Source organism: Syzygium oleosum, unplaced genomic scaffold (genome assembly GCF_021117445.2).
Source record: "Syzygium oleosum isolate NSW1041296 unplaced genomic scaffold, Sole_v2.1 Sole_v2.10, whole genome shotgun sequence".
NCBI lineage: Eukaryota > Viridiplantae > Streptophyta > Magnoliopsida > Myrtales > Myrtaceae > Syzygium > Syzygium oleosum.
The window spans coordinates 6,353,328-6,369,304 of record NW_026607494.1 but is presented as its reverse complement, the minus strand read 5'-3'; the positions used below and the strand labels follow the sequence as shown (position 1 = coordinate 6,369,304).

Genomic DNA, 15,977 nt, shown 5'->3' with positions numbered 1-15,977 from the left:
GTTGGTAATCTCCAAGATGTGTTAGTAAATATAAGAGGTTGTTAACCGAGACAAATGAATGTTGAAAACTCAATAAAGAAGTTGGAAATGTTAAAAAAAAAAAAGCAATTAAAAGTTGGTAAGTAAACTTAAACGAGAGTTTATAAAATTAGTGGCAATTTAATCCGATAGAAGTTGGTGAGTTAGTCTAATTTAAGTTGGTAATTACATATAAGAATCAGTAAATTTAAAGCATTAGGAAGTCATGCAAACAAAGTCGGTAAGTCAGGACAAAAATTGCCGATGTGTAAATTATAAGGTAAGTTCATAAAATTGTTGATAAGTTACAGACAAATTTACACCGACTAATTTTTTTACAAACACTTTCAGCGCTTACCGGCACAGGAAAAAAAATCCGTGTTTTTGGATACGAAATGATAGGATTCTATTGATCTGAGATTTTCCTTGTCAATTTTGTTTAAACAAAGTGACTGAGATTCCCCTAAATATTTTTTTTCCCTAATTATTATAGTGTCCCGAAATTTGCCATATTTTTAAATAAGTGGAAACCAGCGAAAAACCGTCGTCGCATGCTTTGCTTAAGAACGTTCCTATTCATAAGCATCTGTCGGTTCGCACGTGTCGCCGCCAACCGGGCCGGGCTTGACTGATCGGGAACATATTACCCGACCCGACCCGACCCGACCCGACCCGACCCGATGGGCTTTATGCGATTCGCCTAAGCTGTCTGATCGATCCGGGTGGCCCCACGTGACGTGGAATATTCTTTTCAATTGAAATATTAAAATGGAGAGAAATCAACACCCGAATCGACGTGACCCGAGAAGGAAACATTAGAAAACTCGATCCTCCTTGATCCGAGGTCAAGAAATTTAAAGAAACCGTCCGATCGATCCAAAAGCGACCGATGCGGCGCAGGTCCGTTCGTATCGCGGTGACGATCACTTGGACCGATTTGATCCGGGGCATTTAATAAGTGCCTCAAGAGCATGGCGTCGCCCCAATCGAGAGCGAGTAGATTGATTGCCCGGTCTATGCTTGCAATGATAACGGAAGCGGCTAACACTCCTTGAAAGGTGATAGATATGATACTTTATCCGTAATTAGATTTGTTGCTTTTCCGATGATTTATTTCTAAATGAGGCCGTCCGTCATAAAATTCATTACTTATTTTTTTATATTAAGCTCCGTTTGTTTTGCGAGAAATGAACAATTTGAAAAATATTTTCTTAAAATTATAATAAAAATATTTGCCATTGACTAATTATTTCAAGGGGTTCAAGGGATTATTTTTAAAAAAAAATATTTGGTAAATTATTCGTTTTCTGCCGTACAAATAAAGTTTTAAACAATCATTTATTTCTAAATGAGGCAGTTCACAAAAAGTATGTAATTAAATACAATTTCAAGGGGGGGAGAAGAGAATTGCTTTTTACAAATTGTTTTACGTAGGATTTGCGTCCTTTTCTCTGTGTCGGCAAGCCCCATCATCTCCGGAACACTCTTCCTTCTTTTGAAACTTTTTGGTAGGGTTCTCAAGCTGAGAGCCACTTATTAGTCTTTCGTTTTCCTTTTTCTTTGCTTTGATTGTCCTTTCCATTCTCTCCTTTATCTATTTTGGAAGTTCGTGTGTATGAATAAGTTTCTGCGACCGATCTTAAGTGAACCTGGAGACAAGTTTGGCCATTCGGCAACCGAGGATGTTTGTGACGTGACTCCATAACTTCTCCGAGGATAGACTTGCTCTCCTCTCCCAATTTAGATTTAGGTCTAGATCCGAGGGTTTTACGTCCCCGAACCAGATTTAGATATCGATGTAGGAGTTCATTAGAGATATATGATGTGTTCTATTAACATATTAATGTTGATATTCCTTGCATGGCGACGGTGACAAAGACGTCGGACCTAGACGTGCGCTGCAAGCCGTTACAAATGCAGCATGAGGTCTCGGGGTTTGGTGATCGGCTGCCGGACGTTTACGGTGGCAGATCCGTTCTCGACGGACGAGGCCGTGCCTCTCGTCGTCATTTGCATTCCGGCATCTTGCTTCGTTTCGCAGTTATTTTGCATTCGCAAGGCTTGAAACCCTTCTACGCACCTCTCGAGCATCGACTAAGAAAAGAAAAAATCGTACCATCCCGAGAAACGAATCGAAATTTTCCTTTGGAAGAAGTAAAAAAAAAAGAGAGCGGGGAGGTATCCGACCAAAAAAAAAAGGAAAAAGGAGGAGGAGATAAAAAGCACAGGGGAAAATGACACAAACGGTCCGTGAAGTTTGGCCCAATTTACAATTTGGTCCATGAAATCTTAATTTGTTCAATGTAGTCTCTAAATTTTAACCTAATGTTTAATGCGGTCCCTGAACTTTTAATTTATTCAATGTGGTCCCTGAACTTTTGGTAAATATTCAATTTAGTCTTTGAACTATATGAACAAATTAAAAGTTTAGGGACCGCATTGAACATTAAGCTAAAGTCTAAATATTATATTGATTAAATTAAAATTATATGTTGGGCCAAAGTTTAGGGACTATTTGTATCATCTTCCCAAATCACAGTATATAAAAAAATGCTTACGTGTGACCCTGCCCTCGCTTTATGTCCGCCACTCTCATCCCTTCCCCCTCGCTCGATTTTTCTGTGGTCTTTACCTTACCGAGCTCTCCCCGCTCTCATCAATGGCGGCTACTCAGGGCCAGGTCATCACTTGCAAAGGTACACAGTCCTCTCTCTCTCTCTCTCTCTCGCTCTCTCTCGGATATGAAGCCCTTAACTTGTTGGAGCCCCTCTCGCGGCAGCCGCCGTCGCGTGGGAGGCGAACCAGCCGCTGTCGGTGGAGGACGTACAGGTGGCTCCTCCGCAGGCCGGGGAGGTCAGGGTCCAGATCCTCTTCGCCGCCCTCTGCCACACCGATGCTTACACTTGGAGCGGCAAGGTTACTCCCTGGTTTCCTTTTTTTTTTCTTTTTTTTCTTTTTTTTGTGTGCGCGCGCGTGTGCCCTGCGGTTCTGGTTTTTTTTGTCGATCAGTGTACGTGTGGGCGAAGTCGAGAATCGCTCGGTCGTGTTGATCTCCGGTGCTCTGCTCGCCGAAATGCATCGAATTCATGTGCTCGAACGGAGGATGACGCTTGTGGGATTTTATGTTGTTGATCTGAACTTGAGAGCGCGCGTTGAAATCTGTAATGGGATTGGGTGGTTCTCCTCGCGCTTAGAGTACGTGAAGGGCTTGTTCAATTCGTAAATTATGATCCTGCGAAGATGTGTTCGGACACAAACACAATTCGGATGCTTACAAGTTGTGATGTTCATCACTCGCCGGGGCCGTTTCGAAACCTCGGCGTACCAGAAAATTGGAGCGATCCAGCGCGATGTGCTTGTTTTGGGAGTCGCCTTGTTGCCAGTCTACTCGGGACTTATCGATGACTGGTGCCAACTTCGAAAGTCAGAGATAGTAATCGGATCCTTTTTGTTCGCAACGGTCCTTCCGATGCTTCGGTGGTTTGATGATTTGGCATAGCTTGCAACCCGGCTAGCTGTTGTTAATGAGGTGTTTGTTGTTATGTTGATACTCGATACCCAATCGCTACTTGCAGGATCCAGAAGGTCTGTTCCCTTGCATTCTTGGCCATGAAGCTGCAGGGTACGTAACATCCCATGTTTTCCTTTCATCATATATTTCTGGGTCGCAAATCTTGGATTGAATTAATATCGTTCCAAAATTTACCTGTAGGATTGTGGAGAGTGTCGGTGAAGGGGTTACTGAAGTCCAACCAGGAGATCATGTTATCCCCTGCTATCAGGCAGAATGCCGAGAATGTAAGTTCTGCAAGTCAGGGAAAACTAACCTCTGTGGCAAAGTTCGGGCGGCAACTGGCGTTGGAGTGATGATGAATGACCGCAAGAGCCGATTCTCTGTGAACGGAAAGCCTATCTACCATTTCATGGGAACTTCTACATTCAGCCAGTACACGGTCGTTCACGATGTCAGTGTTGCCAAGATCGATCCCAAAGCTCCCTTGGAGAAAGTTTGCCTTCTTGGCTGTGGTGTTCCCACAGGTAAGGAGCTCTTTATGATGTGCTTATGATTCAATTAGGACATGCTGGATTGTAGTTGATTTCCCTGGAGAAGATGAAGCATGTTGTGAAACTCTTGTGGCAACTCCTGGTTTCTACTATTGCAACAGATCTTGCTAGACTTTGAGTATCATGGAAGCTGTCGTATTTTCTAGGTCTTTTTTATGTACTTTGAAGAATTTTTTAGTCATTGACCTATATATGCTGATCCTTCAGCTATCTTGTGTTGCAACTTTCGATAATCCTCTGCTAACAAATAAAAAGAAAAGGTTGATCCGGACAATTTTGATTGTGCAGCACTCCCTTGTTTACTACTTTTGTGGTGGGATATGGCTTGGTTTAAAATTGTGGGTAGAAGATAAAAAATCAACATATACCAGAAGAACAAAAAGCAGAGCAGAAAGTTTTAAAGCATCCTTGCATTGCAATTCTTAAATACTACAATTGCTCCTGGACAAGATTTTGGAACATTTAAAGAGTTCATCTTTCTCTAAGTTGCTGGTTCATTGATGCACGGTTAAGGGAACATAGTATTGTCGATGTTTTCATTGTAGTACTAGAATCATCCCACATCTAGATGTTCCTTTAAGGTCCACAGGTTCTTAAAGGTTTGAGGCACTCATAAATTCCGAATACTTGAATTCAATTAGTTACTCTGCTTTTCCATCTTTCGGTAGTTCTCTTCTCATGTCTGGTGTTGAGTCTGTAGTAGATTTTATCTTGCTATGCATTCTATTCTACACAACCATCTGTCAACGGAATTTTGATTTGATCTGTTGGTCCTTCTCTTTGATTTTAGACTTTGTTGTTGTGTGGTTTCCATGGACATGAAAATTGGCCTAGCTCCTGCGCTTGTGCTAGAAAATCATAGAAGTTCTATCATATTGTCATCACGAAGAAATTCTCTCATGATAATTGAACAACCTATCAAATTCGTTTATGATGGTTGATTATTTCTTCATATTCTAATTTCGTGATTGACCTTTTAATAAATTTCCTCGCCATTTAGGACTTGGAGCAGTATGGAACACAGCAAAAGTGGAATCAGGGTCTATTGTTGCTGTCTTTGGCCTGGGAACAGTTGGCCTTGCTGTAAGTCGAACATAGTTTTTTATTTTATTTTATTTCCTTTTTGCTTGCCAGGTGACACCATATTACTTTATCGACGAATACTGCTGACAATATATTAGGTTGCTGAGGGTGCAAAAGCAGCTGGTGCTTCCCGAATAATTGGTGTAGACATTGACAGCAAAAAGTTTGATAGAGGTAAGTCTTATTCTTCTGACATCTACCATCGTTGTCCTACATGTATGCTTTTAGGCAGTTCTTTTGTATTTTAGTGCCCATGTCAAAGCATACCATCCAGGGCAACCACCTCCCATGAGGGAGCATCCTATAACCTTTTATATTGTGGCCAAAAGTAAGACTTTCTTGTCATGTCTCGATTATTGCCTGGCTACTCAACTTGCAGGCAAGTAGATATGAGCCTACGAGTATTGCTCTAGGAAGTTACGCAATTTTTTTTCTCAAATATGGGATGGTTATGTTTTGATGCTCTCGTTGCTAAACCATAGATTGTCAAAGTGCATTTTATGGATTACAAAACATTCTTATTCTATTTCACTGGTTTCTGACTCCAAAAAATTGATTGGCCGGATCGTCAGAAAGCTCACGGTTTATATGCACTTTGACAAATCTGAAAGTTAGGAATAATCTGAACTTAGCCTTTGCAAGAAATAGGAACAGGAGGAAAGTTAATTTCCAAATTATTGATACAGCATCGGCGACACGTACTATCCTATAAAAAGCTAAATACTTCCAAAGGTGAACCTCACTGAGTTAGCCTAAAATTTGGCAACCGTCAATTTGAACTATCTAGACTGACATACAGGTAAATGAGATAGTTCATTGTGTGCTTTGGTTATTCAGTTCCGAGTCGGTACTTTCATCAATGTAGAAAGCTGCAGGCATGATGCTCATGCATTTGAAAATGTCTGCTTGCTTTGGGGCTTTGTACTTAGGTCAGTAAGCGTGTTTAGTTCAGTTTGTGGAAATTGATATTCATGTATATGACGACGTTCTGCAGCAAAGGATTTTGGGGTGACTGAGTTTGTGAATCCGAAGGAACATGACAAGCCAATCCAACAGGTTATTGTTGATCTCACTGATGGTGGTGTTGACTACAGTTTTGAATGCATTGGGAATGTCTCGGTAATGAGAGCTGCTTTGGAATGCTGTCATAAGGTGAGTTTTTGCTTTTCATTGTTGACTCTATTTGAGAGACGGAATATGCACCTAATTTGCTCGAATTACTTCCAGGGCTGGGGAACATCAGTAATTGTTGGTGTGGCAGCTTCAGGGCAGGAGATCTCCACACGTCCTTTCCAATTGGTAACTGGTCGTGTTTGGAAAGGAACAGCTTTTGGTGGTTTCAAGAGCCGTTCGCAAGTGCCGTGGCTGGTTGACAAATATATGAAAAAGGTGTGCCGTCTGTCGCTTCTACGAAATTTGAATTGCGTCAGAGCTGATGATTTTATGTCCTGACATTTATTTGCCCGCAGGAAATCAAGGTTGATGAATATATTACTCACAATTTGACTCTTGGGGATATCAACGAGGCTTTCCATCTACTGCATGGAGGTGATTGCCTCCGTTGTGTGCTTACAATGGATTAAAGAGGCTCTGGTTCACAGGCCAGTTTGTTGTGCAATGCCCGAAGTGTTTGCTGCATATGTAAGAATCCCATCCGTATTGTTCACCGCTTAGAGTGCCACCCGAATAAGATGCATAATAGTCTGTTGCCTCTTTGCTGTTGTTATTGGTGGAGATTTTCTCTAAATATGAGAGATTTCATCTCTAATTTTGGCACGTCTTGTGGCTTTTTTGGTTTTTTCGCTCTTGGGACGTTGCATTTTGGCTGAAAATGTGGGGAATTATCAAAGTAAGTTTTAAACTTATTGCACATGTGTCAATTCATTGCTAAACTTTTTAATTGTGCCGATTCAGTCTTAAACCTCGTGACGATTTGCCAATTTAGTCAAATTTTTTGACAGTTTGCCAATTTAGTCCATACGATCAATTTTGGCCAAAAAACACTGACGTGGCAATCTGGTCAGCAAAGACTGTCCTAGGCGGCGGCATGGCTGGCGCTAAAGTGAATATATTTTTTTTTCTCATTTTTTAATTTTTTTCCAACTCTTGGTCGACGAGGTTGACGGGCGCAGGCGAGGGCGTCAGGCCTTGGCCTGGAACTAGGCGGGCCAATGCCCTTGCTGGCGAGAGCGCGGAGACCCTCGCTTGTGGCCGTCAACCTCCGCGCCCTTGCCGGCCAAGAGTGTAGTTTACTATTTAATAAATTTTTATCAAAGAATGATGGAAGGGAAAATAATAAATAAAAAATAAAAGAAATAAAAAAAAGGAGAGGGATAATTAATAAAAAATAAGCAAATAAAAATGAAGTAGCCAAGAGTATTGTGAGAGATTCTTACCATCTATGTTTGTGCAATTTTTAGGTTAATTTAGATTATATGCCATTCTTATCAAATAATGGGCATGATAGGATGTGAAAATATCCGGCTTTATTACTGCGATTCACCAAACAGTGGATTGGATATAGTAAAATCTCTTGATTTCATATCTTATTCTATTCAGTTTTATTATGTCTAGAAATCCAAACGACCAAACGCAGTTTAAGGGTGTGTTTGCTACGGCATTTGGGATAAGCCTTTAGCCAAATGCAAAGGCTTTTAGCCTAAAGGGATTTGGGAAAATGTAAGACTGTATAGTAAACTGTAAATGGAATTGAAAAGTGCTTTGGAGAAATGCAAGATTGTTCGGTAAAATTTGGAAAGCCCTTTGATATGACCAAATTAAGTTTTTTAATTCTAATTTGTTTAAAATGAAAAATAAAACAATACCCGTAACTTTTATATTTTCGCGTTGAAAGTAATGTAAAAGAAACATATTAACAAAATTATAAAAAAAAATCACATCAATGAATAATCCATGACTACTTAAAGTAACAAAATATATAGGAGTAAGAGAAACATTGAATAATGTTGATCATCCATCAAGGGAAACAATATATCAACCATCGTATACATGCAAAACTCAAATTGGAGTAGCGTGTGCTTAGTCCAGTATTCTGCTTTTCTTGCTGTGCTGATCATGTATGGGCCTGTTCTCATGGCTCATGTGCGGCCTCGTTGTTGTATTTCTGGTTTTCTGCAGTTGTTCCTCTGCCGCTTTCCATGCCGATTATTGAGCTGGGAAGTTGGTACTTTGAATAAACCCTTTGTTTGCATTGTGAAATTGTTACACATAAAGATCCACAATTTGGTTTCCAAGATCTGTCTAAAGGCACATAGTTTCTCTATTTCGTGGCCTTTGGACAACAGCTACACACTGCTTACTGGTTCGTTTGTGCCTAACTAGTGATCAATTATCGATTGGAATATAAAGATTAAATTTAGTTATTTGTGTGATAAGAAATGCATGTGTTCATTCGAATTGGTTCATGGTTAGTTTCGTTTGTTTGTGCCTCTCAAATTTGTTCTTGTCACTTTACTAGTAAATGGTAAGTTCATCAAAGGAAAATGCACTTTGGAGCTCGGAAGATGTAGAAACCTTTTGTAAGTTGTGCGTTGAACAAATTGAAAAGGGCAATCGTCTTGCAAACAACAAAATAAATGGATAGAGAGTCATAATTAGCAAGTTTGAGTTTGCATATATATGATAGTTGATATATTATTTTCTTGATAAATGATCAAGATTATTCATTGTTTCTCTTACTCCTCTATATTCTGTTACATTAAGCAATCATGGATTATTCATTGATGTGATTTTTTTTATAAATTTGTTACTGTTTGTTTTACATTACTCTCGATGTGAAAATATAAAAATTATAATCATTGTTTTATTTTTCATATTAAACAAATTAAATCACACCAAAGGGCTTTCCAATATTTGCCGAACACTCTTGCATTTCGCTAAAGTAATTGCAATTACAGTTTATCAAATAGTCTTTGATTTTTCCAAAACCCTTTAGGCTAAAGGCCTTTGCATATGCCCCCAAATGCCGAGCCAAAGGCACCCTTTCACTTGTTATGAACTGTGGGAACCTTTGGACACCACGGAACATACAAGCAAAGTCTGTATTACATCGTAAGATGCGTATCCACATCCAACATTAACAAATACTCTGCGCGAACCACGACTAACAGAGACCCTTTAGAAGCCTCTTTGTAGTTGCAGCTTTAGAAGGAAGATTAATACTTTCATCGACTATGACACAACTATTTGATCACGCAGGATGCTCTGGCTTGTGAGCTACTTGTTTGTTCGGTGCTGCGCTTTTCCCTCCTCCGCTGGAGTTTCTTTCTTTGTCTCTATGTTTGAACCTGCAATGGATGCGTCAAATGAATACTTTTGTATGACCGTGCAGGAAATCTCATGGTTTGAAACAGAGAGAAGGCTATGATGTAACAGATAAATTCTAATGACGAAGGGGACGGGGAAAAACAATGATTGTTGGTGCAACTATGGTTATGATGTCATGTAATAACGGGTACAAGAATTACCCAGTTGACTCTCATGAGTATGATCTTTCTCAGATTGCTTAGTCGAATGGATCACGCTGAATCCTTCGTCCTCACATCTCGTTGCGTATTCGTGTCTGAATGAGTGGTACATCACATCCCTTCAGTCATACGAAACACCCACTGTTTGAATCACGAAAAGATGGTCGAAATGGTCGGCACAGCACAACAATTACATTTACCCACAACCCCGGTAATCTCATCTATTTAGGCACTCGATGCGCTTTACTTAGTAATCAAGTTCTAACGAAATGTTGCACTACACGTATCATTGTTCATGCTACTTACCCGGTCTCCAGGTTCTCTGCCTTGTCCATGATGTGTGCACTCCTGCTGGCTGGACAGAGAAGCGAACCCCTTGAATCTGAAGCTGCGAGCTCTCTTGCTGATGACAGGAGCAGCGATGGGGGATGATGAGAATGTGTGCGGAATTGGATGGTTTCTCACCGATCTGATCGCGTGGATCATCTTCATGGGACTTCATGGTGAAGCCCCGGAGCTGTATTTATACATGACAACATGATGTGATTGAAGATCCATCAGATAAAAACTGGTACATCCTGACGATAAGAGATGAGGTTAGCAATCTGACTTTTACCTGTTGGAAAGTTGCGTTTAAAAGAATCGAGAACACACGCGCACGTCAGAGACTGGAGAGTGAAAGAATGCGTTGGGAGCTTCTGGTGCTTTGCCTGGTGCGAAGTCAAAATAACTGAGACCCACGAAGCGAAAGCTCCAGAAAAGCATCCTGGAGTTCATCAAATGAAGAAATTCTTGATGCCGATCATAACGAATGGTTTCTTCTGTGTAATACTAATCGATAGGGCCTTGTTTCGTACGCTTCGCTCAATGAGAAAATGGGCAATGAGAAAACGGGTCGGACTATAACTTGGTGAGATCTTGTTATGAGAGTGCTTTAATACTATGGAAATCACCTGCTCATAGATAGAAAAGTTTAACATGTAGAGCACTTGAGGAGCTTTAACAAATGTCTTGAGAGCACTGTCATTACGAACGTGATCTATTATGCCACGGAATTGCTGTCGGCCAGTGTCCTTAGAGTACTATTATTTCTCTTTAATTTTTTCTTTTCTTTTTATAGATTAAATGGAGGAAAGCCTTTCTCTTTTTGTGAAAAATTCAGCCTAATTCAAAATACAATATAGATTTATACATAAAAATTATTTGAAACATTTATTACCAATATATGTCTGATCATGACATATAACTGTTTTCATCTAATTATATATAGATATTGCAAAGCGAAAGAGAATCTATATATCCATAAATGATATGAGCAGAAGAATTATGCTTTTAATGGTCACTTGCCAAATCTGTGATTCTTTTGCATATATTATTTATTGATATATGGGTATGTACTTTTTTGATAAATTAAATATTATTTCACTAGCATATAAATAAGGGAAAAAACCACAAAAAATCCCGAACTTTGTTATCTGTGACACATTTACCCCGAACTTTTTTTTGTGATATCAAAAATCCCGAACTTTGCTTTTTGTGACACATTTACCCCAATGTATTTAGTCCATGGGCATTTTCGTCTTTTTTGCTTTTTCTTTTTTTTTTTCTTTTTTTTTCCTTTCCGGCGAGGGGGGCCCTCGCCGGCGTCGAGCGAGGGCGGCCCTCGCCAGATCCGGCGAGGGCGGCCCTCGCCGGCGTCGGGCGGCCCTCGCCCGACTCAAGCGAGGTCGACCCTCGCCGGCGTCGGGCGAGGGTCGACCTCGCCTGAGTCGGGCGAGGGCCGCCCTCGCTCGCCCAGGCGAGGGCGACCCCTCGCCGGCGTCGGGCGAGGTCCGCCCTCGCCTGGGCGAGCGAGGGCGGCCCTCGCCCGATCTGGCGAGGGCGACCCTCGCCGGCGTCGGGCGAGGGTCGCCCTCGCCTGGGCGAGCGAGGGCGGCCCTCGCCCGACGCCGGCGAGGGCGGCCCTCGCCAGATCGGGCGAGGGCGACCCTCGCCGGCGTCGGGCGAGGGTCGCCCTCGCCCGATCTGGCGAGGGCCGCCCTCGCCGGCGTCGGGCGAGGGCCGCCCTCGCTCGCCCAGGGAGGGCGACCCTCGCCCGACGTCGGCGAGGGCCGCCCTCGCTCGCCCAGGCGAGGGCGGACCTCGCCCGACGCCGGCGAGGGCGGCCCTCGCCTGGGCGAGCGAGGGCGGCCCTCGCCCGACTCAGGCGAGGTCGACCCTCGCCCGACTCAGGCGAGGTCGACCCTCGCCCGACGCCGGCGAGGGTCGACCTCGCCTGAGTCGGGCGAGGGCCGCCCTCGCTCGCCCAGGCGAGGGCGAACCTCGCCCGACGCCGGCGAGGGCCGCCCTCGCCGGATCTGGCGAGGGCCGCCCTCGCTCGACGCCGGCGAGGGCCCCCCTCGCCGGATCCGGCGATGGGCAGCCCTCGCCGGAAAGGAAAAAAAAAGAAAAAGCAAAAAAGACGAAAATGCCCATGGACTAAATACATTGGGGTAAATGTGTCACAAAAAGCAAAGTTCGGGGTTTTTGGTGTCACAAAAAAAAATTCGGGGTAAATGTGTCACAGATGGCAAAGTTTGGGGTTTTTGGTGGTTTTTTCCCTATAAATAATCAATAACCTTACCAAATTTACTAAGGTAAATTATTTCTATTATAGAACACTGAATCTATGTTATCCCAATTGCGTTTTTATTGCTGGAAATAAAAAAGGGAAAGATTAATATATATTGCAAATACTCTTGTGTATCAGTTTATGATAATATATAGAAAATCACGCGTGAAATGATACTAGGAACTTGTTCGTATTTTAAGATGCTTACACTTCATACTGAATAGGAATAACATTTTAATTAGATGACATCGCGACATTATCACAAAACAGTTGTAAGTATTAAGAATGAAAATTTGTCTAGGGTAAATTTCTCTTCAATAACTGAAAATAAATAATAAGTAGGGATACATAAGATCACATTTTCGTTGTGGAAGACAAAAACTACACTAAGGCTTCGTTTGTTTCGCAGACAGCGAGTGATTTGAAAAATACTTTCCTAAAAATGATCGTTTGTATCGTTTTAAGGAAAATATAAGCAATCATTTTTTTCGTTCATTCATTTTTATAAGTGATATAAGTGATCGTTTTTAGGAAAATATTTTTTAAATCATTTATTTTTCGCTAAACAAGCGGGCCCAAGCGAAACATGTTTTGACTTCGACAACTTAAGTAAGAGGAGGTACCCCTTGACTGTTCTTCTTTTTTTGTCCCTTGTTTGTTGGATTTGACTTATCATCATCTTCATATATTTGTTTCTTGGGACATTTAAGTTGCTGTTTTGCTTAGGCTACTATTCATGTGTGAACTAAGTTAAGGCCCCCTCAGAGAAAAACTTTCATTACATCTGTAAAGAAAAATACAAAGAGATCTTTGTTGATCTTTAATGTGAAAAGTCCAACCTATAGCCGAAAATCATAATAGACTTGATCATGATCATCACTTAACAGCAACGTTGGCAGTCATCACTTAGCAGTCATCACTTAGGGTGAGCATGATCCGGATGTGCGGTTCCCACCCTAGAACCGGGAACCGCCCACTAAGGACCGGTTCCGAAAAATTGGAATCGGGAACCGCTCATTGGTTCCATGGATCCACCTGAGAATCGGACTGCCGGTCCGGTCCGGTTCCTGAGTGGATCCATAGAACTGGTCCCACTAGCCAATGACAGAGACAAAAAGACAAAGACGGAGACGTAGATGGAGAGTCGGAGACGGTGAGGTGAGCATCGATCGAGAAGAGTGAGCCTAAGACGAAAGCGAAAGAAGGTATTTCTCAGCTCAATGTGAGGCTGTGAGCGTCGAGCGAGTTTGATTTAGTTTAGTGATTTAGGATTTTTCTTTTCTTATAAAAATTAAATAAATATATTATATTTATTATTATATTACCGGTCCGGTCCAGATGGACCGGCGGTCGGTTCCATTTCTGGAAGCAGGAACTGGACCGGTACCGGTACCCACCGGTTCCCAAAAATTGGAACCGGGAGCCGGACCAGTTCCGAGCAGTCCCGGGCAGTCCGGCCAGTTTCCGATTCTTTTGCACACCCCTTGCTCGTCAGCTAATGAAAAATCCATGAAGACTTGCCACGCAGGTCGGTATTATTGATCACAAGCCTCAAGAACGATCACAACACAATCATAAGAAAGCAACATCACTTGCGGAATGTGAAGACCGAAGTCCCCTATCTCTGCCTAAGAGTGATTCAAGAATGCGAAAGCCAAGGCGGAGAGGGCGAAGGACAGGGCGTGGACGGCGAGCGACGAGGCGGACCCGATGCTGAGGGTGACCTTCTGGCCGCGGCCGCAGTGGTCACCGATGGTGCAGATGAAGTAGCGAGAGCTGTTCGTGTTCAGCACGACGTTGTATGGGCTCACCGTCTGGACCGTCCCGATGAGGCTCGTGCTCGTGCAGTTGTCGTAGTCCGTCTTCGACACTTCGGCGACGTCATGATTCCCCGTCCAGTTGAACACTGCAACAGTAAAAAGGGAAGAAACAAGAATGAACGAATGCACACAAAGCCTGAATTAACCGAGGTTGTGTAGCAAGGGGACATTTCAATGGACAACGACAGATACAGAGTAATTTACGTGAGGGTCCCCCTCTTTGACTTGACTACTTGTTGTTGTTAGAGGGAAATATAGTCATTTCATAAAAAGCTGTATATGCAGCAAGATTAGTATTTAACGCAGCAATTAACCCAATCGTTTAGAATACTTTTGCAGTATTTGCATACAAAGCCAAAACATGAAACCTGATAAAATCTTTTCCTGATCATATCAATGCGATCTATCTATCGAATCGAATGTTTATCGAAAACTTGCTAACATTTCAGATTCTCCAATCAAATCCGGTCGTAACCCTTTTACTAGCGATGCACTATTTTGGGTAGGAGCATCATGTTTTTCGAGCTCACCGACGGTGTCGCCGAAGTTGAAGCTCTTCTCGGCGGCCCAGGTCTTGTAGGCAATGTCACCGAGCGGAGGGACTTTCCACATCAGTTCATCTCCGACGTTGTACGTGCTCGCATTCGCACCCACCGCCGCGACGATCAGCACGAGCCCGACCAAACCCACGACTCGACTCGCCATGATCGTGTACAAACTCTCTCCGTGTTCCTCAGGTCGTCCCCTTAAACGATCTCTCTCTCTCTCTCTCTCTCTCTCTCTCTGTGGCGGTGCTGCTGTGTTCACCCTTGGTTCAGTGATGGCTCATTTCCAAGCTCGGGGGGCTTGAGAAACTTATATGGAGACTTCTGATGGTGGAGGAGGGTGTGAATTTGACTGAGATGCAGGTCAGTTCCTTGCACATGAAGCCCGGTCTTTCTGGCCTTTTCTCCGCCAACGCATAGCTTTTTCGATCGATTCTCAGTTTGGCATTAAGTGCTAAGTTTCCAAACAGTACGCCAACTTTGAATATCTAGAAACGCTGACCTCGACTTGGCCTTCTGGTACGGCAGCTTCCGAGATGCATCTCCTCTGCTGAGATCCGGTGGAATTCCATTCCACGCGGAGCCTGCTGAAACTCAACAAGTGAACGTCGAGGAGAAAAAACGCTTTTTGTTCATGACTTTTGAGGGAAACTTTTGCGTGGTTTTTACTCACGCCCCCACAGCGACATCATCGCGAGGACTTCCTGACTTTTGAGGGAAGCTTCGAAGCTTCCACGGACGCCTCATTTCGTGGAACAAGTCGAGGAGGTGAGGAATGAAAAGATGATGGAATAATGAACTTGGGAATTTCTTTGTTATAGAGTCGAGAAATGTTTGCACTTGTAATACTTTCGGCAAGACAGCAGCCCCCCAACCTCCCCCCCAAAAAAAAGGCATATGTATATATGCACACACAACAAAAGTATCCTTACATTTCAAATTTTGTTTTCGAGTCGAACAAAAGAAAGCGTGTTTAATATATACTGTCGGCGAGGTCGACCTTGTTGGCCTCGCCTCTGGCCAGTCGCCAAGGTGGAAGGAGGGAAGAGAAAACAAGAAAGAGAAAGAAAAGAAAAAAAAGGAAAAAAGGAAAAAATAATTCGAAATATCATTAAAAAAATTTAAAAAAAAAATTCGCGTCAGCGTTGGCCGCCCCACGCAGCACAGTTGGGGTCTATGTCAGCGATTTCCTGTCAAAATTAGTCAGATGGATTGAACTAGCACAAATACAAAAGGTTTAGAGCTCTATTGGCAAAAAAAAAAGGGTTTAGGATTGAATAGGTACAATTGCAATAGACTTAGGTTTTTTTTTTCTGTAATAATATCCTTACTCTTCAAACGAACTTTT

The 15,977-nt window shown here is 42.6% G+C and overlaps 2 protein-coding genes and 1 pseudogene across 4 annotated transcripts; 1 reads left to right on the top strand and 2 right to left on the bottom strand.

The window, feature by feature from the left end:
- The first annotated feature begins 2,588 nt into the window (after positions 1 to 2,588).
- Positions 2,589 to 9,685, top strand: LOC115688876 (alcohol dehydrogenase class-3). Of its 3 annotated transcripts, XR_008817323.1 has the most exons (11): positions 2,663 to 2,714; positions 2,798 to 2,934; positions 3,594 to 3,640; positions 3,731 to 4,056; positions 5,084 to 5,166; positions 5,265 to 5,340; positions 6,161 to 6,318; positions 6,394 to 6,555; positions 6,636 to 6,807; positions 9,385 to 9,417; positions 9,518 to 9,685. XR_008817323.1 is itself a non-coding variant. In XM_030614814.2 (9 exons), the coding sequence occupies exons 1-9, from the start codon at positions 2,678 to 2,680 to the stop codon at positions 6,747 to 6,749; spliced, it is 1,140 nt and encodes a 379-aa protein (XP_030470674.1). In that variant the 5' UTR covers positions 2,589 to 2,677; the 3' UTR covers positions 6,750 to 6,913. The 3 variants fall into 3 exon arrangements, 1 of the variants encoding a protein (XP_030470674.1); XR_008817322.1 differs by lacking the exon at positions 9,385 to 9,417; XM_030614814.2 differs by lacking the exons at positions 9,385 to 9,417; positions 9,518 to 9,685 and having other exon boundaries at positions 2,589 to 2,714; positions 6,636 to 6,913.
- LOC115688885 (uncharacterized) lies at positions 9,210 to 10,727 on the bottom strand (annotated as a pseudogene).
- Positions 10,728 to 13,770: 3,043 nt separating this feature from the next.
- On the bottom strand, positions 13,771 to 15,029 carry LOC115688884 (umecyanin-like). Its single transcript, XM_030614829.2, has 2 exons — positions 14,615 to 15,029; positions 13,771 to 14,170 (listed from the first exon to the last, which is right to left on the bottom strand). Exons 1-2 carry the CDS (start codon positions 14,787 to 14,789, stop codon positions 13,893 to 13,895), a joined length of 453 nt encoding a protein of 150 aa, XP_030470689.1. The 5' UTR covers positions 14,790 to 15,029; the 3' UTR covers positions 13,771 to 13,892.
- Positions 15,030 to 15,977: the final 948 nt, after the last annotated feature.